This window comes from Eleutherodactylus coqui, chromosome 12 (assembly GCF_035609145.1).
Source record: "Eleutherodactylus coqui strain aEleCoq1 chromosome 12, aEleCoq1.hap1, whole genome shotgun sequence".
Classification (NCBI taxonomy): Eukaryota; Metazoa; Chordata; class Amphibia; order Anura; family Eleutherodactylidae; genus Eleutherodactylus; species Eleutherodactylus coqui.
Window position 1 is genome coordinate 32433448 of NC_089848.1, and position 26481 is coordinate 32459928.

At 41.2% G+C, this 26481-nt stretch overlaps 1 protein-coding gene across 1 annotated transcript in view; it reads right to left on the reverse strand.

Annotated features, from left to right (window-relative positions):
• The window catches only part of POU6F2 (POU class 6 homeobox 2), a 558245-nt gene that overhangs the window by 38985 nt on the left and 492779 nt on the right, over positions 1-26481 (reverse strand). The window contains exon 6 of the mRNA XM_066584657.1: positions 13296-13448. Coding sequence (XP_066440754.1) covers positions 13296-13448 — 153 coding nt within the window. The remainder of the gene's footprint in view (positions 1-13295; positions 13449-26481) is intronic.

The following is a 26481-nucleotide window of genomic DNA, read 5'->3' on the forward strand; positions in this document are numbered from 1 at the left end:
TTTAGGGGCCTACAGATAAATAATGTAAGTTAATAATGAGGGAAGGAAGAGATGGTTTTCTTTAATGGCTCTGACCGTCTTTGTGACCTGATTATGTCACAGAGTGTCAGCACCAGAGACACTACAAAGGGCATAGCATCCCATCAAATCTATTTCCACCGCAGTCGCTCTCTGCCGTGAGTCGAGTTAGAAGCACAAAATCTATCAGGCCTCATTAGCACCATTTACCATCAAGGAGCATGGAGAGCCCCTTCATCACGATAATGAGAACAACTGGACTCATTCTCTTATCTAATTGGATCAACTCACGCCTTCCTTCTACTTATCCATTAGCGGCTAATTGTGTATTAGAATGCTCTGCAGGTTGCTTAATGGCCGAGGTCCTGACCACAAGTTCAATTTCCTGAAGCAAAAGTATGTGGATCTTGTCTTCAAGATGTGTGACCCTGAGAAGTAAATGCATAGCTGTGTCCTGGTATGACTTATATATACCGGAGATCTTGGGGCCGTACATAGACAACGCATTACACAGATTTGTTTTACACAATGCTTAGATTGGCTTGGATTCAGGCTCGGTGTTTAAGTCGGGTGTTTAGGCAGCTTCTTGACATTTGCTGGTAGTCAGTGGGAGAAATAAAGTTCCCAATAATGATGCAAAAACAGAAATATGCCTTTATAACTTTAATGTAAAATAGCCACAATAAATCTAATGCGTTTGTTCAGATCGGCGATTTTCCGGCACGTAAAACTATCCGTCTGGAAAAGATAGCACATAGAGGCCTATGGGAGCTGCCAGCAAGGGGAGGGGGAGCTGCTAAACTTCCTGCCACCTCCCTCCCCCTCGCTTCTATTGCTGTGATCAGTCGGCAAAGGGAGGGGCAATGAGGAGGAGTAAGTTTGTTGTTGTTAACCGTTTAGTTGTTCACAACCCTCAGCGACATTAAAGGTCAGCTCCCTCCATGTTTTTCAGTTGTGTGATATCCATGCCAGTATCAGCTCTGGCAGTATCGGCCATCGTGTTCTTTGGGTCTTCCTTTGTCACTGATCTATCCAAGTTAGTTAGTTAGTTACCTCGCTTGGACGATGAGGGTCCGTAGCGCCGATCTAGAATGACCACAACCAAGAGCATTGTTCCATTTGGTGTTGATGTCGGAGGAGGTACCGTTGCCTATCTGTTGCACCTACGAGTGCCGTGGACGACCAGGAGCCCTCCGCCATCTGGCAGGGGGTCGTTTCTTGATTTTCCTAGTAATTGCTGTGGTTAGAGCACCGTGGGCCGGACAGCTTCTGACAAGCGTGCAACATGACCAAAAAGTGCCAGTCATCTCCTTGCTGTTGTTTTTGTGATTGACTCAATCTCCGTGCGAGCCTGTATCTCGCTGTTTCTCATGAAGTCAAACCAATGGACACGAAGAATCTGGCATTGGCATCACATGTGAAAGGACTCCAGACGCTCAGTGGTTTGTGACAGCAAGGTGCAGGATTCCGACCCGTACAATAATATTGGCATTATGCAGGTCTGGTAGAATCGAATCTTAGTCCTGAGTGTTATGTTCTGCCTCCACCAGAGTTTATCCAGGGACCTCATCGCCGAGGCTGCCAGCGCTATTCTCATCAGGATGTCTGCAAGTGCTCTCCCATCTGTGTGATGAGCGCTTCCGAGGTACACAAATTCACTGACAGCATTGACTCTCTGGCCGTTTACATCTAGGTCCGGAGGGATTGCGCTGGCTCTTAGATTCGGCATCTTGGTTTTTTGGCAGGAGATTAGAGATGAGCGAGCGTACTCGGAAAAGCACTACTCGCTCGAGTAATTTGCTTTATCCGAGTATCGCTGTGCTCGGGTCTGAAGATTCGGGTGCCGGCACGGAGCGGGGAGCTGCAGGGGAGAGCGGGGAGGAACGGAGGGGAGATCTTTCTCTCCCTCTCTCCCGCCCGCTCTCCCCTGCTCCCCGCTGCGACTCACCTGTCAGCCGCACCCGAATCTTCAGACCCGAGCATAGCGATACTCGGATAAAGCACATTACTCGAGCGAGTAGTGCTTTTCCGAGTACGCTCGCTCATCTCTACAGGAGATGTAAAACCCAAGACAGGACACCTCAAAATCCAACTGTTCCAATGAGTGTCTCAGATTATTAGATGTGACATCCAAAAGTGCAACATCGTCGGATCTGTCCAAGTATTATAGATTTTTCTAGTGACTCTGCTCACATTACATGGCCTCAATCCGTGAGCCTGAGCCCAGTCATCTTATACTCCGTGAGCCTAAGCCCGTCATCTTGCCCTCCAGTGAGTCTGAGTCTGCCCATCTTGCCCTCCAGTGATATATCGGGTCTTATATGATTCAGGACTTCTCTGCTTGTTACTCTCGCTGTCCAGGGTATATGCAGCAGCTTTCGCCAGCACCACAGCTCCAACGCATCAATCCTCCTTTTCAGCTTTTTTTAGCATTGCTAAACTCTCTCCTCCGGGCTAACGGAATTCCTGGTTGCGGCGTACATACGCCACATCTGACCGCGTGAATGGGTGAGATTTAGACAGGACTTGGTCGCAGCTTTCATGCGATTTTCAGCTGCGGTGTGGGTGGCCGAAAATCGCAACGCCCGTGTGAAAGAGGCCTTAGGATTGTGGTACACTGCAACATTTCAGCTTTGCCTTTATTCATCTATCAGCTCCTCCCCATTTGAGGAAACAGACCATTTTTTGGTGGATTTTCAGCGGTTATAGCAGCAAATACCGTGCGCTCTTGATCTTTATGATAAAATACGTACTGCATGCTGCTTTGTGATTCGTGATTTCAATATTGGCATACTTTGTGGCTAGAGTTATAATAAAAGTCCCACATTCACAACACCCGCAGGCTTATGTAAAATGTAACCAACCTATAAAAAATGCAGCAAATTTTACAAATACCGGAGATTTATTGGTGAAATATGAAGCAGAAACAAATAAACACAATAATAAGCCAATATTGATGTATGTAGGCCTTAGGTTTTAATTGTGGCTATCTTGTTAGTTTTGGCCACTTTCACATGGCTGATGTGAAAACCGGATAAATTGTGTCTTTGGGGTCCTGCACACAAGTGTATGTGTATATACATTCGCGAGAGCATGACATGATTGCACTGTGAATGGAGTGCTAGCACATGTTCTTGTGGGCGTATCCGCACAGTTTACTGTACTTTTTTGCGCTGCCAGGCCCGTTCACATTGCCAAATGCGCACCCCCATAGACTTCTATTGTCCCTTGGGTGCGCAAATGTGCAGAAAAATAGAGAGAAATGTTGCATATGTCTGACAGAAATGCGCATGCAAAAATGCTGAATTCGAAAGAACTCATTGAAATCAATGGTGTGTTCACATGTCCATATTTTACACACGTGCAAATGCACTCACCTGCAAAAGATAGGACATGTGTGCACTATAGGTTCGTGGTGCGTGTAAATATTCCCTGCCGGGAGTTCCCTTGTCACTGGAAACTGTGACAGCACTGTCACAGTGTTCAGTGAGGATGGGACTCCCCGTGGGGAGTAAAGAATTCCCTGTGACAGCTGACACATTGAATTCAATGAATGGCCGAGCGCTGCCTGTGATTGGCTGAGTGCGGTGACCAATCACAGGCAGCGCTCAGCTGTCATTCAATGAATGGCTGAGCGCTGCCTGTTGAAGGCTGAGCGCTCAGCCAATCAAACACAGCCCTTTCAGCAGGCGGGGATTTTAAATCCGCGCCTGCTGAAAGAGCTTCAGAGCAGTGCAGGGGGACCAAGCAGCTAGACGTGCCTTAGCCCCGGCAGCGGCAGACAGGTGAGTATATATTTATATATTTTTTTTATTTTTTACACATGCTAGGGATGATTTTCAGAGAAGGGCTTATATTTAAAGCTCTTCCCCAAAAACCATTGCAGGGGCTGCCGGCAGCCTATTGCTTTCAATGCTGGCAGCGGTGGCCCCAATTAAAGCAATGGGCATGGACCTTCATTCATGCGTGTTTTGGCACATACGTGGATGCGCGGTGTTGTGCGCACCTATGTACGCACATAAACATGCTTGTATGAATAAGACCTTACTTATGACAAAGTTGTAAAGTCATCTGGAACACGCCCGTAATACGGATCTGTATTACAGACCTGTTTCCTCCCACTCATCTGAAACCGGCTTTAAAAATACATAAATTCTGAGCTGCTTTGCGTGTTGTCTGATCGTGGTAAAGTGAGTATAAGTTGTAGTATTTTCTGGGGGGAAATGGGGCACTAATACCTTTTACGTGGGTATCTTATTGTGTGGGTATGCACAGAAAGTTGTTTAAACTGTTTTAGGCCAAAAATGGGAGTTATTATAAATTTCAGGGGGCACAGCTACTTTAGAAGGAGCACAACAATGAGCGTTATTGCATAGTGGGGGCACAAAAGTAGGCATTATTACTAGAGATGAGCGAACATACTCGTTTAGGGCAATTACTCGATCGAGCATCACTTTTTTCGAGTAACTGCCTACTCAGGTGAAAAGATTCGGGGGGCGCTGGGGGGCGGGGGGTAGAAGTGGGGAACAAGGGGGATCTTTCTCTCTCTCCCCCTCCACTCCCCTCTGCAATCCCCTGCTCACCCCCAGCGCCCCCCGAATCTTTTTGCCCGATTAGGCAGTTACTCGAAAAAAGCGATGCTCGATCGAGTAATTGCCCTAAACGAGTACGTTCGCTCATCTCTAATTATTACTGTGCAGGCCACAAAAGGAACACTTTTACAGTGTCTACTATGTTTGACCGCTGAAATGAGCGTTCTTTCACACACAAACTTCTTCCAACATTGTAAAACTCATATAAAATGAGTTTTTATGGCTTTTTTTTTACAAACTTTTTCAGCTGCGTTTCTTTATTTTGTATATGCATGTTTTGTGGTGTTTTTGAAGTCTAAGGGCGAGCACCCACTGGCGTTTGCGTTTTCCGCGGGGAAAAAGCGTTTCCCGCGATTTTTCCGCGCGTTTTTTGCGGCGTTTTCGCGGCTTTTCCATTAATTTCCATTGACTTTCATGGGTGCATTAGGAGAAAAATAAGGACACATATGCAACTGACAGTTCCTATGTTAAAAACGCAAACGCAACGCAAAAAAAACGCCAGTGGACAGGAACACATGTTATCTCTATGCCTGTGCAGGAAAAACGCAAAACGCAGGTAAAAAAACGCCAGTGGGTGGGCGCCCTTATAGAGATGATTAGAAAGAAAACCTAATTTTAAAGCACCATAAGTAGAGCATGCTTCATTTGAAAAAAAAAAATGCCACTGACCTCAAAAATGCAAAAAAACTCAAACCCACTACATAAGAATCCTGTCCCAGTTTATAGTATTATTTAGCTGTATATAATCCAAGCAGGTAGTGGCAATATAGACCCCTAAACTGTCCCTCTTCCAGTGTTCACTGTCACTTTTCAAGAATCCTTAACAGTAGGAGTTCTCTTTAATAGTAACCCATCCAAGACATGAAACATGGACTCCAGAAATGAAAGGAACCGACAAAGGTTGGATACTGCACCTCAAGTTTAACATTACTGATTTGGAATGTTGTCAACTCCGGACTTTCTACCATATCATTGATCTAACTTCACACTACCAACTTTAAGAGAATGCTCAGCATGAGGCAGAAGTACAGTGACTCCAGTCAAAGGACCTTTCAAGTATTGCAAACCAAAAACTCTTAATACCCTAAATCTCACAACTCAACTTGTCAAGGACAGTGGCAGGGACAATACATTTGTTAAAATGTGAGGCGAGAAGTATGACTGGGAGTACAGCAGAAGCACACGTTGGCATTAACAGTATTATCAGTCTATTCTCTGTTCCCTACCACATATAAGATCAGCATCATTGGCAAGGCACGTCTATACGGTTCTGAAGACGCCTTGCTTTCTTGTAGTGTTCGGATTCTTGCCAAGTGCATTTCCATTGCAAATTTTTAGAATATTTTAAAAGAGCAATAAGCTTTTATGTACAAAATATAGTTTAATATCATATAGTATGAACCCCATAATATGGGAAAGTGATTCCGAAGATGCAATCCCTGTATACACAATACTTACTACGTCAGATGGAGAATGTTTCCCACTCCTTGTATGGCATAGCACTGTTTATACCAGTATACCACACCTGGGAAAGTATTTACAATCATGGACTGTGTCATACTTCACTATGTAGATTAACGTTGATTGTGTTGATCAACAGAAGATGACCAAATGGCTGCAAAGTGATTTATACGCCTCACCAAATTACACAAGATAAGTGAATGCAAATGTATTGATTCCCATTACTGCACTGCAGCCAATATGATTCTTTAATAGAGATGAGGGAGTATACTCGCTAAGGCACATTATTCGAGCGAGTAGTGCCTTACCCGAGTATCTCCCCACTCATCTCTAAAGATTCGGGGGGCGGCGGGGGAGAGCGGGGAGGAATGGAGGGGAGATCTCTCTCTCCCTCTCTCCTCCCCCGCTCCCCGCCGTAACTCACCTGTCACCTGCGCTGGCCCCCGAATCTTTAGAGACGAGCGGGGAGAAACTCGGCTAAGGCACTACTCGCTCGAGGAATGTGCCTTAGTGAGTAAACTCGCTCATCTCTAATCCCAATGCTTCACATGGTCGCAAAATTCGGCCGATGTCTTAACGCGGCAAAATACGTAAAAATGATCCTGTGAATGAGGCTTTAGGAAAATAATGTGAAGTTTACATACACAGGTTTGAGGGTTTTTGGGGCATTTTTGTAGCATTTTGTATCAGCGGTATTTCTTGTTTCTTTCAAATTGCAGCAAGCTCCTAGTATGGCATATATCAGTTTTTTTTCCATAGGATTCTCTCTAGGACTTCTAATGCCATAAAAGATGCAAGGACACAATCGTATGAAATAACAGCACAAAGAATCCTTGTATGGGCTCAGTCAGACGAGCGAAATGTTCACACATGTATAGGCATGTTTAAAAACGGATCTATTAGCACAAATGCTTTATAATGAAAGCCGTCACATGTCCGCTTCTTAGAGGCGCTTTAAATTCACACCTGCAAAAGATAGGACAGTGTTTTTTTTAAAGCGGAGCCTTCCTCTCTGTTGCATTGCTTCACACGAAAACGTGTTATTTGTGGGATGCGATGCAATATTGACTGTAGGAAATCCTACTGTCAAAGCCCTTAAATAAGCCCTAGCTGCAGGGAAAAAAACCATCACCTAGAAGCGGTGTCTGGCTCCGGCGCATGTTCTCCCCAGGTCCCCAAAGTTGTTCTGCTTTATTTCTTCTGGCCAGGGATTGAAAAGTCCCCACCTCCTGGAAGCACTGCCTTTGATTGGCTGAGCGCTGTGACCAATCACAGCCATTCATTGAATCTAAGGAGTATCCTGTTGCAGCTGTCACAGCTGCAACAGGAATTAGCGATCCTCCTCCATTGCTTTCAATGGGGCCGCACTATTTATGTGCGAATTTTAGCTTTGGTCACGTGTTTTTTTTACATGTATCCAGCGTTTTTTTTTGCACACCTGAGGGCTCAGTCAGAAGAGTGTTTTTTTTTTCATGCATGTTAGGTGCATTTGCGATTCGTATCTATTAGAACCAATGCTTTCCAATGAAAGTGGTCAGAAGTCCTTTTTTGACATGCAAAAAAAATTTGCATCTGCAAAAAATAGGAGATCGATTCACAAGCGCACATGAAATTCACACATGTAATGCGGCCCCATTGAAAACATACAGAGATGTTTGCAATCCTTTGCCACAACTATATGGGGAGTCCCCTCATCACTGAACACGGTGACAGCACTGCCACATCATTGTCGCAGTGTTCAGTGACAAGGGGACTCCCCGCGGTTGATTAAGAATTCTTCTGCCACAGCTGTTGCAGCTGTGGAAAAGGATCGCGATGTTCTCACATTGTTTTTAATGGGGCAGGTGCTGCTGCCACCCCATTGAAAGCAATGACATGAAGGTAAGCCCTGCAGGAATCTTCGGGGGGGGGGGGGGGGGGGGCTTTTAAATATAAGCCCCTCCTTGAAAATCATCCCTAGTAATAAAAAAAAAAGGTAACTACCCTAGAAGTACTGTCCGGCTCTTCTTTCCGTCCTCAGCAGTCTTCTCTGCCTTCTGGTGGCTGGGATTGAAAAATCCCTGCCTCCAGAAAATGCTGCCTCTGATAGGCTGAGTGTGTTAACCAATCAGAGGCAGTGCTCAGCCATTGAATTACAGCTAAGGGCTGCCTGTGATTGGTCCCTGCGCTCAGCCAATCAGAGGCAGCACTCAGCCATTCATTGAATTCAATAAATGGCTGAGCACTGCTTCTGATTGGCTGAGCGCTGTGAAAAATCACATACAGCACTCAGCTGTCATTCATGAATGGCTAAGCGCTGCTGTGATTGGCTCAGCATTCAGCCTATCAGACCAACACTTTCTGTAGGTGGGGATTTTTAAATCCCCGGGCATCAGAAAGTGCTTCAGAACAGTCCCGGCATTGGAAGAGAAGACATGCCGCAGCCCCGACAGCGGAGGAAGGTGATTTATATATTTTTTTATTTTTTACACCTGCTAGGGACGATTTTCAGGGAAGGGCTTATATTTCAAGCCCTTCCCCGAAAATCACTGGGATTGCCTTCATCCCTGCTTTCAATGGGGGAGGTGCAGCACCGGCCCCATTGAAAGCAATGATGAAGGCAAGCGTTCTTCTGACACAGCTGTGACAGCTGTGGTAGGGGATTCCTTCATCCCCACAGGGAGTCCCCTCATCACTGAATACTGTGACAGTGCTGTCATAGAGTTCAGGGATGAGGGGACTCCCCGCAGGGATATTTTACGTGAAGCACAGACCTTGCCGCTGCACAGATGTCCTATCTTTTGCAGATGCGAGTACTTTGTGCCTATAAAACACAGACACGTGAACACTACATAGAGAACAAATGGTTCTATCAGACGCGTTTTATTTTTGCACACATAGGCGCTTGCAAAAAAACCACTCGTTTGACATCGCCCTTAGGCCTCAGTCACACGATGCGCCCGTGTGACTGACACCAGCATGTGTTCTTTCCTCCGGCGCTGCAGAGAGACGGCCGTCTGCAGGTACGACCGTCTCCTTCCTGCAGTCACACGGGCGCATCCGTGCCGGTATACGGGTGCCAATGCGCCCGTGTGACTGAGGCCTTAGAGAGCGATGACCAACTTCAACCTTTTCTAGTATCATGAGAAAAAGAATTGGGCATTTCCTATCCTGCCACAGACTGGGACAGACCATTCAAATGTGAACAAAAAAATGTCCTTATCCAACAGAATACGCAAAACAATTACACTATTATTAAATAATACAGCAGTCCGGTAAATCTTACATTTGTGAGCTGCCCCTGATTGGTCCCTGGGCTGAGCCAATCAGAGGCAGCACTCACTCACTCATTCATGAATTCATGAATGGGTAAGTGAGAGCTGCCTCTGATTGGTGAGGCTGTGACCAATCAGAGGCAGCTCATTCAGCAGGTGGGGATTTTAAATCCCCGACTGCTGAACACTACTCAGAGCAGTTCAGGAGAACTGCTGGCCGGCCGCGGCTGAACTCCGTCTGCCGGGACAATGTGAGTATATTTTTTTATTTACTTTTTACACATTTCTGGATGAATTTCAGGGAAGGGCTTATATTTTTAAGCCCTTCCCGAAAATTCATTGTGCGATCGCCGGCAGCCCACTGTATTGCCGGCTCCATTGAATTCAATGGGCAAACATCATTCTTCTCTGCCACAGCTGTTACAGCTCTGGCAGAGGAGAATGATTTGTCTACTATATGTTCTCAATGGGGTCGGCGCTGCTGCCGCCGGCCCCATTGAGCACATATAGAGAAGAGAACAGGAATCGCAGATTGCAGATAGGTGCGATCTGCGATTTCTGTTCTATAATTTATCGGACGAGCGCATAAAAAGCACTCATGTGTCCGATACCATTGCAAAGCAATGGTTTTATAAAATCGCACATCGCATGCGCAGATCGCACGGAAAATCGCCCGTGTGACCGAGGCCTAAATATTTAAAATATGAGTAATTGTGTTCAGTGAAATCTATGATAGCAGAGGGGAAAGAGGAGGAGGAGGAATAATTTATTGTGTTTTTGCTCCTGAAATCACATCAACACTACTCAGTACTTCTCTAGAGTCTAACAAGAGGATGTCATGTCTCTCTGTGTGTGCTATATAGAGGAGTTAGAAAGCAAAATCTGCAGTTCTCTGTACACAGCATATAGAAGACAACATGACAGCAGGCTTTTTACACGAGTTCTAAGAGAATCAAATATACAGCCTGCAGAGGAGGATCATGGGGAAAACAAAGGAAATTCAAGGCATATAGCTTATAATGGCTCTAAATAGTATTATACCTTATGTACACATAAAGGCTTATTTTGAAAGGTAAGGTGGACTTCAAGTCAGATGAAGCCCAAAAAACCTTCCTCTTATAAACTGACGGCTTTACCTCTTATAATAGTTCTTAGTTTGATACTCTGTAAATAAGGCAATCCGTCTAATTTATCGCTCTGCATTTATAATTGAGAGAGAAAACCGTGCGTGTAAACCCTTAATATCCCCATGTCAGCCGCTCGGATGAGAAGGAGTTACACCTCGAATGTGTTTTCTCCCTCCACGTTCCCACTGACCAATAATCATATAAGTCTTTGAAGTGACTGTTTAAGATCTGCTGTACGAGATGATCGTCTGATGAAAGGGATAGAGAGACGGGTTAAAGCAGACATTGAGAGGTTATTGTAGAGGGCACATTGTTCATACAATCCTCCTTTAATATGTGCGGTGTGCACCTGCGATAAGATGATTCATTAGATATGGTCTCACTTTGACAAGCTCCATCGTTCAACACCCAGGATGGTGATGGAACAATTCTACTCCAACCCTATAAATATGACAAGGTCAGCATCTTTTCTGGATCTTGAATGGGAGGTAAAAAGGCTTCAGATGTATCTTTGTTTACTATGTAGGAAAAAAATGGAACTGAAGAAAATCTGTTCAATTTACTGAAGCTTTGAAGAAAAAAAAACAGATGTGCGGAAAATGCAATTAGTCTATCTTATAACGATGTAACGAACGATTATTGTGTAGTTTAAAGGAAGGCCTGCTATTAGTGAGAGGAGCGAAAGATGCTGCCTAATCATCCCATAGAAATGAGCCGATCAACAGAACATCACCAACCGCTATTCCTTCTCTCTGCGGCTCTTTGGTGTAAGAACATACAGAGTGACATTCGCACGAGCGCGAGCCGCACGGAGGTTTTGTGAGTTGCGAGATGTGACTATGAACTCCATCATTTGACTGGCGTCATACACATGAGCGATGCTGCGAGGGAAACAATAGCTGCATGTCCGATACTTTCATGTTCCTCGGAACACATCATGCATTGTAGTCATTGGGACAGTCAAACACATCGCAAGGTGAACGCCAGCGCAACGCAAGGATCAGCAAATATTTCCCAGTGAAATCAATGGGACACACTTGCTGATCCTCGGTCGCACGTGAAACAAGCACCGGAGTCCTGCATTTTTACAGAAGTGATGGGAGGCGTTTTTGTATGAAAAACACTTCGCATTCGTGAGTAAAATGCACATTGACAAGCGCAATATTGGGCGGGATTTCTCAGCCTGATATCATGCTCACCCATCTACATGTAGCCTAAGGCCGCGGTCAGTCAAGCGCTTTTTTAAGCACATGAATAGCCGCACTTAAAAAGTGGCTCTACTAGAACCAATGCTTTCCAATGAAAGCGTCCACATGTACGTTTTTTAGAAGCGCTAAAAAATCTCACCTGCAAAAGATAGGACATGCGAGTGCGAATACACCCGTTCAGCCCGGCTATTTATGTGATAAAAAATCGCTCGTCTGACCGAGGCCTTAGGCTGATGTCACAAATAAGTTTTTGGAGGAAAAATGTTTTCTCCCCTTTTTAGGGCTCGGTCAGACGAGCGTGGTTTACACGCTGCTGACATGAAGGGATTCTGTGAGTGAATAGGCTGTCTCTAGCTTCGCAAAGCAGCCAGGTCACACATTCGTGGTGCAGGCTGCGTGCTTCCACAGTTCGTATAGGAGCCTATGGTAAGCAGGCTGGACAGTCGGCACTCGCTGTCCTTCTTTTTTTAAAACCTATTTGTTGCTATAGAAGTGGGGTTTACACGCTGTTGTAGCAGCATGTAAACCACACTCATCTGACCCTTAATACTAGTGTTTCTTGCTTTGTTTTTGCAGCAACTACACCCCCCTTCCACATCCAGATGATACAGTAGCTGTAGGACAATAGAGTATTATGAAACATGCTGCAAACAGTGTGCTTTTTTGTAGTGTTTGGTACATCTTTCTCACTATTGCTGCATTTTTTTTGTGGGGAAGGGGATCATAGGCCTTTTTTGGCATTTTCCTGCAAACTTTTCTATAGGGGGGGAAAAAAAATCAACCAAAAATGTGTGACCAAATTCTATTGATGATTCATTCTTAGGATAGGTCATGAATAGATGATCCGCTGCTCAGGATCTTCACCAATAATCTGATCAGGTAGCGCTGTGTGTATGGCAGCAGCTCAGTTTGATCATGCAAGCACAGCTCCCATTGAATTCAAACCGCGCTGCTGCAATATTGGCAACACTATCTGCTTCCAACGCTGTCTGCACTGACAGCAGGCCTGGTGATAAGCCGATCGGTGGACATCCCAAGCCGTGGACCTTCGCCAATGAACTATTGATGACCGATCCTGAGGACAGGTCATCAGTTGTAGAATTCCTGGACAACCCCGTTAAGCTGAAGTGGAGTGCTTATATAATAAATGTATTTATAATCTGTACATATGTGCTGCATTTAGCAGTTTTTGAATGGCTAGGCCTGCGTTCACACTCATGTAAAGGAAGCCTAATGGATCTTATTGACTATAATGGGATCCTACTGGTCCTCGATTTTACTTTTTTATCTGCACAGTGTAGCAGACTGCGCTTCTCAGCCCACCGAAAGTAGCTGAAAACTGGTGCAAAAGAATCGAACGAAGGAACGGAAGGGTCCTTACCTGTCCAAGGTGCATGGCTAAAAACCATTTAACAGAAGTTTGTGGACAAACTAATACTATGTGGGCACTCGTAATCTAACTTCAAAAAAGGGACAAGGTTCCGCTGAAATGATTGTGGTTCCATAGACCCTTTCCAGGTTACGTCTCCGACACGCTACCATGTTTGGGGCTATGTGCTGTTCGTGTTAATCCATGATTCATGATATCCATAATTCATGAATGACACATAGACAATATCCAATATATGTTGTTACCTGTCCTTGTGCATTTGTGACCAGCTGACCAGAAACACCTTGCAGACTGGAGAGTGCATTCCCAAAGGCTTGTGAACTTGCTATGGAGCCCATGGCAGCGGCGGCTGCAGCTGCGGCTGCTGCCGCCTGGTTTGCTAAGGGATTATTGACCATCTAAAGAGCAAAGAAAAAATGAAAAACATAATAAAATGTAACTCACATGTTAACATAATATACATAATACTGCATGATATATTATACAGTGATATGGGGCACATTTACCAGTAAGGGGGCGCTGCTGGCATGTAGTGATGTAGCTCCATGTGGTGCTATATCACAGAAGTGCTTACAAGAAAGTTAATTCCCTTAAAGACAGAAGAATTAACACACTGTATATTTGTATGAAATTAGAGACGAACCGAAATATAACATCTCTGGATGCCAAAATCATTAAATGGCCATGTATGTGACACCGTCAACTGAATGTCGGCAGTCCTGCTATTCGCCATCAGGCTATTCTTATTATGATTTAGTAAAAATGATTCCTCTACAAAAGGAAGGGCGAATGTTGCCACGTGAACGAATGAATGAATTATGACAGGAACAGTATCTCTCTATTGGATAACCTCAATTCATGATCTGTTGGGGGTATATGAGGACTGGAGTTGAGAAATACTACTGTATACTATATCATAGCAAAGCAACAGTCTATATTGTAGATACAGATAGCTGCTATGTAGAAAAAAGCATATTAAGTCAGTCCAGCAGTGTCTAATTACAAGTACATACGTATACTAACACATTGGCCGGCCTGGACACAAAATCCGTAGTCCTCCATCTAGTCCTCCATCTAGTCTTCCATCTAGTGCTTCATCTAGTCCTCCATCTAGTCTTCCATCTAGTCCTCCATCTAGTCCTCCATCTAGTCTTCCATCTAGTCCTTCATCTAGTCCTCCATCTAGTCTTCCATCCAGCCCTCCATCTAGTCCTCCATCTAGTCCTCCATCTAGTCTTCCATCTAGTCCTCCAGCTAGTCCTCCATCTAGTCCTCCATCTAGTCTTCCATCTAGTCCTCCATCTAGTCCTCCATCTAAGCTCTTATTGTTTATTGTGTAATAAGGTATATGGAACTTCTTTAGCTACAAGTTCTATAGTTTTTTCTTCCCCAGTCTATTGAGGACGAGTGGCGGTATAAGGGTGTTATTATACGAGCGCTCACAGCCACCACTACTGCTCACATTTTACAGATAACTGCTATATGACCTTGTAAGTGCAAGTACAGACGGGCAATTATCTCTAAATTGATAGCGTTAGTGGCGCTCTGTAACAGAGCCCTCAGGCTGCACTTCCTAGCTCCTTCATTTACTTTTTGCTGTAGCATCTTTGTGGTCTTTATCTTTTATTTCCCCTCAAATTCTAAGTTTATTGAATTCTTATAAAGAAACAAGTAAATAAGAAAGTTTACAATCATGTAGATCATTTGTTACTAAACATTGGATTATTTACATAATAAGTGTATGTAAGGTATGCATTAAGGCACATTCACAGGCAACGGAAATGTAGTGAACCTCTCGGAGCAGAAAACCTTGCAGAAAATTCCACAGCACCAACACAAAAGAAACAAAGCCAAAACCCGCAGCACTGGTGCAGACCCCAACCCCAAGCCAGGCGAGCACCCACAGCCGACCCCCAGCAGACACATCACTCATCACAGCCAACAACCCCCCACGCCACCAGCACAAAGAATCGGGAGGCAATTGGAGTGCTGCAACCTCCAAAAACAGCTGTGCACACGCAGTTGACACCAAACCAACATCCACACCGATGGTGCAGGTCCCGACACCCACCCCCGCAGAAATGCTACAGATCCCATTGCAGAACCCCGTACCCCAGGAAATCCATATCACTCCTGCCATGTCCGTAAGTACATTCTGCAGTGTATATGATCAAAGATATTATATACTATTATCGAAACTTAACTAAGAAAAACAGACAGAAAAAATGAACGCTCCCGGGGTACATGATATAATAAACTTGTCTGTGTTTATCAGCATTCAGGATGCTTTCACTGACAGCATTAGATGTTGTTCTTCATCCCCAAGCATTGATTCCTCACCATACTTAGTTTAAAGGGTTTAGGCACAGTGCATAATGACTCCATTGATTTGATATGTAGTTTTGTTCCTCCCAAAGATCTTAAAGGGGTTGTCCCGCGGCAGCAAGTGGGGTTATACACTTCTGTATGGCCATATTAATGCACTTTGTAATATACATCGTGCATTAAATATGAGCCATACAGAAGTTATATACTTACCCCCTCCGGTGCTGGCGTCCTCGTCGCCATGGATCCGTCTAAATTCGCTGTCTTCTGGCGTTTTTAGACGCGCTTGCGCAGTCCGGTCTTCTCCCTGGTGAATGGGGCCGCTCGTGCCGGAGAGCTGGTCCTCGTAGCTCCGCCCCGTCACGTGTGCCGATTCCAGCCAATCAGGAGGCTGGAATCGGCAATGGACCGCACAGAGCCCACGGTGCACCATGGGAGAAGACCCGCGGTGCATCGTGGGTGAAGATCCCGGCGGCCATCTTGGTAAAGGAAGAAAGAAGTCGCCGCAGCGCGGGGATTCGGGTAAGTAATAAACTTTTTTTTTTTTTAACCCATCCCTTGGGTTTGTCTCGCGCCAAACGAGGGGCCTATTGAATAAAAAAAAAAAACGTTTCGGCGTGAGACAACCCCTTTAAGTTTAGAAGCATGAGACTATAAAACTATTTCTACATCTCATATGTTCAGTTTGTTGTAAAACCAATAGTCTACTTTTTGGTCTATCTATCTATCTATCTATCTATCTATCTATCTATCTATCTATCTATCTATCTATCTATCTCTTATCTATCTATCTCTAATCTATCTATCTAATCTCTATCTAATTATCTCTCTCATATCTCTCTCTATCATATCTATCTATCTATCTATCTATCTATCTCCTATCTATCTATCTATCTATCTATCTATCTTATATCTATCTATCTCATATCTATCTATTTCATATCTATCTATCTCTCTATCATATCTATCTATCTATCTCCTATCTATTTATCTATCTATCTATCTATCTATCTCATATCTATCTATTTATTTATCTATCATATCTATCTATCATTTATTTATACCTATTTATCTTCTATCTATCTATCTATCTATCTCCTATCTATCTATCTATCTATCTATCTATCATCTATCTAACTATCTCCTATTTATCTATCTATCTATCTCCTATCTATCTATCTATCTATCTATCTATCTCATATCTATCTATCATCTATTTATATCTATCTCTCTCCTATCTTTCTATCTATCTGTCTATCTCTCTCCTATCTATCTATCTATCTATCTATCTATCTATCTATCTATCTATCTGATATCTATCTATCTATATCTATCTATCTATCTATCTATCTCATATCTATCTATATATATCTATCTATCTCCTATTTATCTATCGATCTATCTATCATCTATTTATGTCTATCTATCTCCTATCTATCTATCTCCTATCTATCTCATATCTATCTATCTATCTCATATCTATCTATTCCATATCTATCTATATCTATCTATCTATCATCTATTTATATCCACCTATCTCATATCTATCTATCTATCTATCATCTATTTATGTCCATCTATCTCCTATCTATCTATCTATCTATCTATCTCATCTCTCTCTATCATATCTATCTATCAATCTATCTATCATTTATTTATATATATTTATCTTCTATCTCACTATCATCTATTTATATCTATCTATCTCCTATCTTTCTATCTATCTCATATCTATCTATCTGATATCTATCTATATCTATCTATATATTTATATCTATCTATCTCATATCTTTCTATCTATCTATCTATCTATCTATCTCATATCTATCTATCTCATATCTATCTATATCTATCTATCTATATATCTTTATCTATCTATCTCATATCTATCTATCTATCAGCTATTTATATCTATCTCCTATCTATCTCTCTACCTATCTCATATCTATCTATCTATCTCATATCTATCTATTTATCTATCTCTCTCCTATCTATCTATATATCTATCATCTATTTCTAGCTATCTCCTATCTATCTATCTCATATCCATCTATCTATCTATCTATCTATCTATCTATCTATCTATCTATCTATCCCATATCTATCTATCTGATATCTATCTATATCTATTTATCTATCTATCTATCTCATATCTATCAATATTTATCTATCTATCATCTATTTATATCTATCTCCTATCTATCTATCTATCTATCTATCTATCTATCTATCTATCTATCTATCATCTATTTATGTCTATCTATCTCCTATCTATCTATCTATCTCCTATCTATCTCATATCTATCTATCTATCTATCTATCTATCTCATATCTATCTATTCCATATCTATCTATCTATCTATCTATCCATCTATCATCTATTTATATCCACCTATCTCATATCTATCTATCTATCTATCTATCTATCTATCATCTATTTATGTCCATCTATCTCCTATCTATCTATCTATCTCATCTCTCTCTATCATATCTATCTATCAATCTATCTATCATTTATTTATATATATTTATCTTCTATCTCACTATCATCTATTTATATCTATCTATCTCCTATCTTTCTATCTATCTCATATCTATCTATCTATCTATCTATCTGATATCTATCTAAATCTATCTATATATTTATATCTATCTATCTCATATCTTTCTATCTATCTATCTATCTATCTCATATCTATCTATATCTATCTATCTATATATCTTTATCTATCTATCTCATATCTATCTATCTATCACCTATTTATATCTATCTCCTATCTATCTCTCTACCTATCTCATATCTATCTATCTATCTATCTATCTATCTATCTATCTCATATCTATCTATTTATCTATCTCTCTCCTATCTATCTATATATCTATCATCTATTTCTAGCTATCTCCTATCTATCTATCTCATATCCATCTATCTATCTATCTATCTATCTATCCCATATCTATCTATCTGATATCTATCTATATCTATTTATCTATCTATCTATCTCATATCTATCAATATTTATCTATCTATCATCTATTTATATCTATCTCCTATCTATCTATCTATCTATCATCTATTTCTAGCTATCTCCTATCTATCTATCCCATATCTATCTATCTGATATCTATCTATATCTATTTATCTATCTATCTATCTCATATCTATCAATATTTATCTATCTATCATCTATCTATCTATCTCATCTCTCTCTATCATATCTATCTATCATTTATTTATATCTATTTATCTTCTAACTATCTATCTCTCTCCTATCTTTCTATCTGTCTCATATCTATCTATCTATCTATCTATCATCTATTTCTATCTATCTATCTATCCATCTATCTCATATCTATCTATTCCATATCTATCTATCTATCTATCTATCTATCTATCTATCATCTATTTATATCCATCTATCTCCTATCTAAATATCTATCATCTATTTATGTCCATCTATCTCCTATCTATCTATATATCTATCTATCTCATATCTATCTATCTCATATCTATCTATCTATCTATCTATCTATCTATCTATCTCATATCTATCTATTTCATATCTATTTATCTATCTCTCTATCATATCTATCTATCTATCTCCTATCTATCTATCTATCTATCTATCTATCTATCTATCTCATCTCTCTCTATTATATCTATCTATCAATCTATCTATCATTTATTTATATATATTTATCTTCTATCTCACTATCATCTATTTATATCTATCTATCAATCTATCTCTTATCTTTCTATCTATCTATCTCATATCTATCTATCTGATATCTATCTATATATCTCTATCTATCTATCTGATATCTTTCTATCTATCTATCTATCTCATATCCATCTATCTATCTATCTATATATCTATATCTATCTATCTCATATCTATCTATCTATCTCATATCTATCTATCTCTATCTATCATCTATTTATATCTATCTATCTATCTCCTATCTATCTATCTATCTATCTATCTATCTATCTCCTATCTATCTCATATCTATCTATTTATCTATCTCTCACCTATCAATCTATCTGATATCTATCTATATCTATTTATCTATCTATCTCATATGTATCAATATCTATCTATCTATCTATCTATCTATCTATCTATCTCATATGTATCAATATCTATCTATCTATCTATCTATCTATCTATCTATCTATCTATCTATCTATCATCTATTTATATCTATCTCCTATCTATCTATCTATCTATCTATCTATCTATCTATCTATCTATCTATCTATCTATCTATCTATCTATATATCTATCTATCAATCATCTATTTATGTCTATCTATCTCCTATCTATCTATCTATCTATCTATCTATCTATCTATCTATCTATCTTCTATCTCATAATCTATCTATCTATCTCATCTCTCTCTCTATCATACCTATCTATTTATTTATCTATCATATCTATCTATCTATCTATCATCTATATGTCTATCTATCATCTATCTATCTATCTCATATCTATCTATATGTATCTATCTATCTATCTCTCTCCTATCTATCTATCTATCTATCTATCTATCTATCTATCTATCTATCTATCTCTGTCTCAGACTTGCTTCTTAAAAAGCTGTATCAATATATTATCGGGCTTATTACACTCCACGAATGACACTTTAGCAATAGTTTATAAGACACATAAATACATCTTTGCACTTGTCCACGTAAATGAAGAAGATTTGAAAGAGCATTCAATAAGCTCAAGAATTTCAAGATATCCCCCTTCAATTATTTATGGCTCTTCTCTGGAAAAACAAAAACCGAAAATAGAATTATCAGTTTTGCCTTTCAGGAAGAACTGTCATAGATAGCTTGATTTTCAGCTAATGGGTCTCTATTCCACACAGTAGGGATTTGTTTTTTCTTTCCCTTAGGAGATAACTACCGTCTTTGAACACTTTTCCTTCTTTCAGGAGACCTATTGAATTTTCTTTTTAATGTGAACCGCATAACTTTTTCTCCCGTACGGGTCATGAATCCTGTGTAAGAGGGAAGGAGTCGGCTTCTTTGTAGATTGGAGAATCATGCTGTTGTTAGGGCCAATCTGAAACTGCATGACTAAGAAACTTCACAGGTCTGTCTATAATGAAAATAGAGAAGAAACTCTGCTTACTATGTTTTGTCGTGATTGCATTGTCATTCACGCCTACAACATGGATATATTGTGCTTTAGAGCACGTCACTGTCACAGACTGAAATGAAGAAGCGGCACGTGCAGTAAGTAGGGGTAAAACACTGTGTGATGCTTCTGACACCTCATACAGACTACATTCAAATCAGGAAAGACTCTGACTGCGATCTAGAGGGCGAGTCGAGGATATGTTGAGCATTGCTACATTAAGGTCAACAGAAAATCCTAAAAGCTGAAATTACCTGCAGTATTAATTATACCTCCAGTGAAAAATAAAAACTCAGTGCTCTTAAAGGGGTTGTCCCGCGCCGAAACGGGTTTTTGGTTTTTTTTTAACCCCCCCCCCCCCCCCCCGTTCGGCGCGAGACAACCCCGATGCAGGGGTTAAAAAAACAAACAGCACAGCGCTTACCTGAATCCCGGCGGTCCGGCGTCTTCATACTCACCTGCTGAAGATGGCCGCCGGGGTCTGCTCCCTCCGTGGACCGCAGCTCTTCTGTGCGGTCCATTGCCGATTCCAGCCTCCTGATTGGCTGGAATCGGCACGTGACGGGGCGGAGCTACACGGAGCCGGCATCCTGCACGAGCGATCCCATTCATAAAAGAAGAAGACCCGGATTGCGCAAGCGCGGCTAATTTGGCCATCGGAGGCCGAAAATTAGTCGGCACCATGGAGACGAGGACGCCAGCAACGGAGCAGGTAAGTATAAAACTTTTGATAACTTCTGTATGGCTCATAATTAATGCACAATGTACATTACAAAGTGCATTAATATGGCCATACAGAAGTGTATAGACCCACTTGCTGCCGCGGGACAACCCCTTTAAAGCCCCATGTGCAATACTGTTATGAAGAGCAACCATTGGTGTTGCAGACCTCCTCTTCCTCATAATTCACTAACTGGTTGTTATTGTTTGCCATGTTACAGATAAATTGAATTTTCAGCCCGATCACCAGTCACTGTTTCTACATGTCTGCTGAGTTAACATTAGTCTTCCTCATCTTCTTTCACTACTAATAAATTTCTATGGTCACACTCCTCTTACAAAGCAAATACTGCCTGCTTTAATCGGAGCCAAGGCTGCTGTAATCACAGGACTTTTAGTTCTCTATACAGCTCAGATATGCAATTAGCTAATTTATCTCACTCTCTTAGCAGATAAGTAGATAACTGCAGTCATTTGTTGCCCCCCCCCCCCCCCCCCCTCCTGCTCTGTTCCATATTAAAATGAATGGTTTGTGTAGACTGAAAAGGCCCTTTTACACGCAACAATTATTGGTCAAAATTCGTCCAAACGGCCAAAAATGAGTGATAATAATCATTACATGTAAACGCAGACAATGTGCACTTTTCATTTGAACAATGGATTTTGGTTCACTTTAAGTCCATCGTTCAGCCGCTGAAAGACTGAGCAGATACATTCCACTGGAATGTATTTCGCTCATCTTTCAAAAGACTGCAGGATGTTCTCTCTGTGGCATGTTTACACTAGCCACAAAGAGAATAATGGAATGTGCTGGCAGCTGTTTGCACAGCTGGGAGTGTTTAAACACATCCTGGGCTGTGCGGAAAAACTCCTGGAGGTCCTTTTACATGCTAATCAAGATGATAAAGTGTTAATGGCCATTAACACTTTATGCAAATAGATTACTAAATCTTTCAATCTTTCATTCATTTGAAAGATTATCTTTGCATGTAAAGGACCTTATTATTAAAGTCTTATTTAAACATTCTCATTGCAAAAGAGATTAATTCAGGAATAAGATTTGGTCCCTGATATTGACTTTAATTGAGAACTATATTGGCAAGAATAATGAACACTCATTTTGTTCACACGTTCTCTTTTAGAAATATAGTAATAAAGGTTCTATGTACATTTGACCTCAGTTAGTGGGAGTACATCTAGTGGGTTGATGATATACAACCTATTAGTGTCAACGTTACCATTTCAATCAATTACATGGTCAGGGAATTCCCTCTATTACATCACAAAACCTTAAAGCTGGGTTTACAAGAAATTAAGTAAATCAGATAATACATTTCATAATTAATAGTACATTCCAACTGGTTGGCTCCGAATTGTTTGACAAACCTGCAATAGTTCAGTGTATAACTGCATACAAACAAAGTAACAAGTCTACATAGTTATGGTACCACACAGCTGTAATAATTCTTTCACTATGACATGCTAAATCTAATTGCTCTATTTTCCTACTAGAATCCACTTAAACGTTCCATCGGCTATAGCGATCCACAACTGAGGAGTCAGGAATGCTATATGGACTGGACACCGTACAACGCTTAGAATCCTGACATTTTATTTTAATTCAGGCTTACAGCAAAAAGATCAGAAATATCTGATGTGCACTTGCTGCTAGTAAGGACCACGTATTCTCAAGTATAGAGAATGTTTAGTTAAGTGAGTTTCTACCAAGTGTTAGCCTTTAATGGAAGGTGTAGCTCTGAAGATTAGTTGGTATCTTTCACGGCTGCAGTGACGTAGTATACCAGCCACGATGCAGAAATGGACTGGCGGTATAAGGTCAGCCCAAGCCGCGTTATAACACTTTTGTGGGTGTAAGTTTTGTGTTTCCCTTGGGTTCCCCCATTGTTGATAAAAGGCCATTGGGAATCGTATGTTGCAATTCCCCTAGGTGGTTTCTGCTTTCTTTGGCTGGCCAATCCATTTTAGAGGGGGTTTATATATTTCAATTCCATTTGAATGTATTTCGCTCATCTTACAAAAGACTGCAGGATGTTCTCCCATGGCATGTTTCCATCTCTTGTGGGTGAAGTAGGTCTGGTCCTTTTTCCCTTGGTGCTGCCATCCAGATCAAGTTAAGTAGCTGGTTTATGTATATGTTAGTCTTTTTCCTGCCATTGCTCCTGCTGCCATTCGTTGTTCCTACCTGATTATTGACATTTCCAGTCTTTAGGTAGGGTTAGTACAGGTGGCCTAGGTTCGGGATGTGGGGTTGTCCTTGTTGGATGATCGCCCACTTTAGGCACGGGTATTTTCCCTCCCTTCGGCTATTAGATCTGGATTTCTCATATTTTCCCCTTCTTTGTTGTTGTTGGTGGTTTTAGTGTTGTACGTGGAAATTTCTGGAATTTATTAGTCCCGTGTGAACAGTGTCCTGCGACCGTGTTGGGCGTGAGACGTCAATGCTCAGCACGGACATAACAGTATAATTTTTATCATTATTTACTCATCAAGTGGTAAATACACTGTGCATGACTTGGTTACAGCTGAGCTTCCATGAGAAAAGAGTATGAGGATTTGAGCGAGCCAACATCCATAGAAAATATGTAGTTACTTCTCCAAGATGTTTGAAATAACATTCAGACCAAATTCATTCAAAAACTGTCTGCAAGTGTACCTAGAAGAATTGATGCTGTTTTATTAGCAAAAGGTCACACCAAATATGGATTTAATTTAGATTTTTCTTCTATTCATTGAATTTGCATTTTGTTAATTGACAAACATAAACTGTTAACACTTCTATTTTTGAATGTATTCTGACTTTGCAGCATTTTTTCCACACCTGCCTAAAATTTTTGCACAGTACTGTATATTTCTCAAAATTTCTGCAATTTGTTCATCATTCAGTAAGGATGCATTCACACAGGACGGGACAGTCCTCAGCACCGCTGCAGAAAATGACGTCCTGAAATTCCAAAATCTGTACAAGTAAATGTGGATCCTGATGTGGAATCGTCAGTAGAATTCTGCCATTTTCAGTTCTGCATCAAAAATGGCACGTTAGCGGTGCGGATTTAGGTGCTGCCTATTCTGGCAAAGGCCATATTTTGCAACATTGTTGAGGAATATTCCGTGCCATGTGCGATGTACATTGTATATTTGAATTTTAGATCAGGCAGATCAACTAATTTTTTGGAGTTAATATAATAGAATAAGGCCCACAACAAAGCGGGGTGAGCTTTACTAACCATGGACCCTCGATCACAATGACAGGATTAACTCAGTAATCATTGCTTGCCCTGTATAGTCTACTGCTGGGGCAGATGCTGCATTGTCATTATTGTCACTTTTGCACCAAACAAGGTCCACACATCCACCATATTTTGATGTTTTCTACATATTGCCATTCACAATGGGAGAAGCTGCTACACAGCAATCACCATAACAACTACAAGCATGAAGCAAGCATCGGTTTATCTCTAAACTCTCAAAACCTGAAAGTGCAAAACGGACGTGGCTATAGCGGGGTAATTAGGGTACGAGGGGCGGTGATGATGGGATGACGACAGGTTTTTTTTCCTGTTTTTTCACTTTCTATATCAGGCACGGTTTTTCTCTGCTATCTCTCTCCTGTCACAAATCTCTCTCAGTGACAGGAGACAGATACGCCATATACGCCGCTGGCCCCATTGAAAAGACTGGCGATATCCCTGCATCATCCCGTTTTTTTTCTCGCACTGCGAGGCGAGAGTTTTCACTTGCTCTCGCAGCGCAGTGGAGAAAAAAACGCCAGTAGGTGTCTGCCCTCACTGAGATCACTTGGGTGATGGTGCAACTCCCCAGTTACCTCAACCCACAGGTCGTAAAAAAAATCCAACCTTTGTGGATTTCTTCTGACCTGTGGGTTGTGGCAATTTGAGAGTTGCACCTTGAACCTATTAATTTCAGTAACAGTGTGAGGATATTCTGTATGTATTTCCTTAACATCCATTCCCCCTTATTCACAACTTTCCCCCAAATCAATATTAAAATGACGAGTGAAGGTATCATGTTTATTGAGTACTTATAGAGATGAGCGAGTATACTCGGTAAAGGCAATTGCTCGAGCGAGCATTGCCTTTATTGAGTATCTCCCCGCTCGAGATGAAACGTTCAGGTGCTGGCGCGGGGGAACGGTGAGTAGCAGCTGTCAGCAGGAGGGAGCGGGGTCAAGGGAGGGAGAGAGAGATCTCGGCTACGTTCCTCCCCGCTCTCCCAAGCAGCTCCCTGCCCGCCGCCGGCACCCGAACCTTTCATCTCGAGCGGGCCGGTACTCGCTAAGGGCAATGCTCGCTCATCTCTAAATACTTATAATTAAAGTCTAAAAAAATAACATTTCTCTCCCCTTGCGCTGTGGAAATACCTTAGGTTTAATGTCTATAATTAATATAGTTACATTAGTTACCCATCTAAAAGGAACTCTCTGAGTTAAGGAACAAGTTTAGTCTTAAAAAAGTTTGCGAAAGTTTTACTGCCAACTTAAAAAAGTTAGTGAAAGTTTGACGCCCAACTGATTCTTTCCCCAATCTGTCAGCTTGAATTTTTCGTATTAAGCAGCCCGATTTACGCTTGTAGTTTGAAGTGGACACTCGGCTTCACCAAATCTGAAAGTATCATAACTATTCACTATCGATAAAAATGATTCTCTAAATTTATTAACCATACCAAATCCACTTTACTGTTAGAGTCAGACTAACCTACTTACCTCGACAGAAATAATAAGACAAAACAGCCACATCACTTACAAAGCCAATAAAACTGCACATGCGTGTCATTAGATTCTTACTGCTTAATGGAAATTCAAAAACTAATATCGCAATGGATGAGGAAAGAAGGGATGATCCCGGGACTGTCTGGAGACGTTAGAGGGATGCCGGACGCTGCAGACAGTGTTGCTAGATTCCTAACATCATTTATTCCCACCCGCAGGTTAAAAATCCCTGAAAATCTCCACTTATTGTACAGTTTTCCCAAGTTCATAGAGAACTAACTTACAAAGCTTGGAAATTAGTTGTCCATGAAGAACTATCGTAATAATGCAGTTCTACAAAAGAAACGGTTTCAAAATGTAGTAATATTTACAGATTTTAAAATCTTGGAGTGTATTATTGGATTGTAACCAAGTTACTGCAATTAACGAGCTTCACCAACGGTTCCCGGTTTGGCTCAGAAAGTTAAGTGGACTCTTTATTACCAA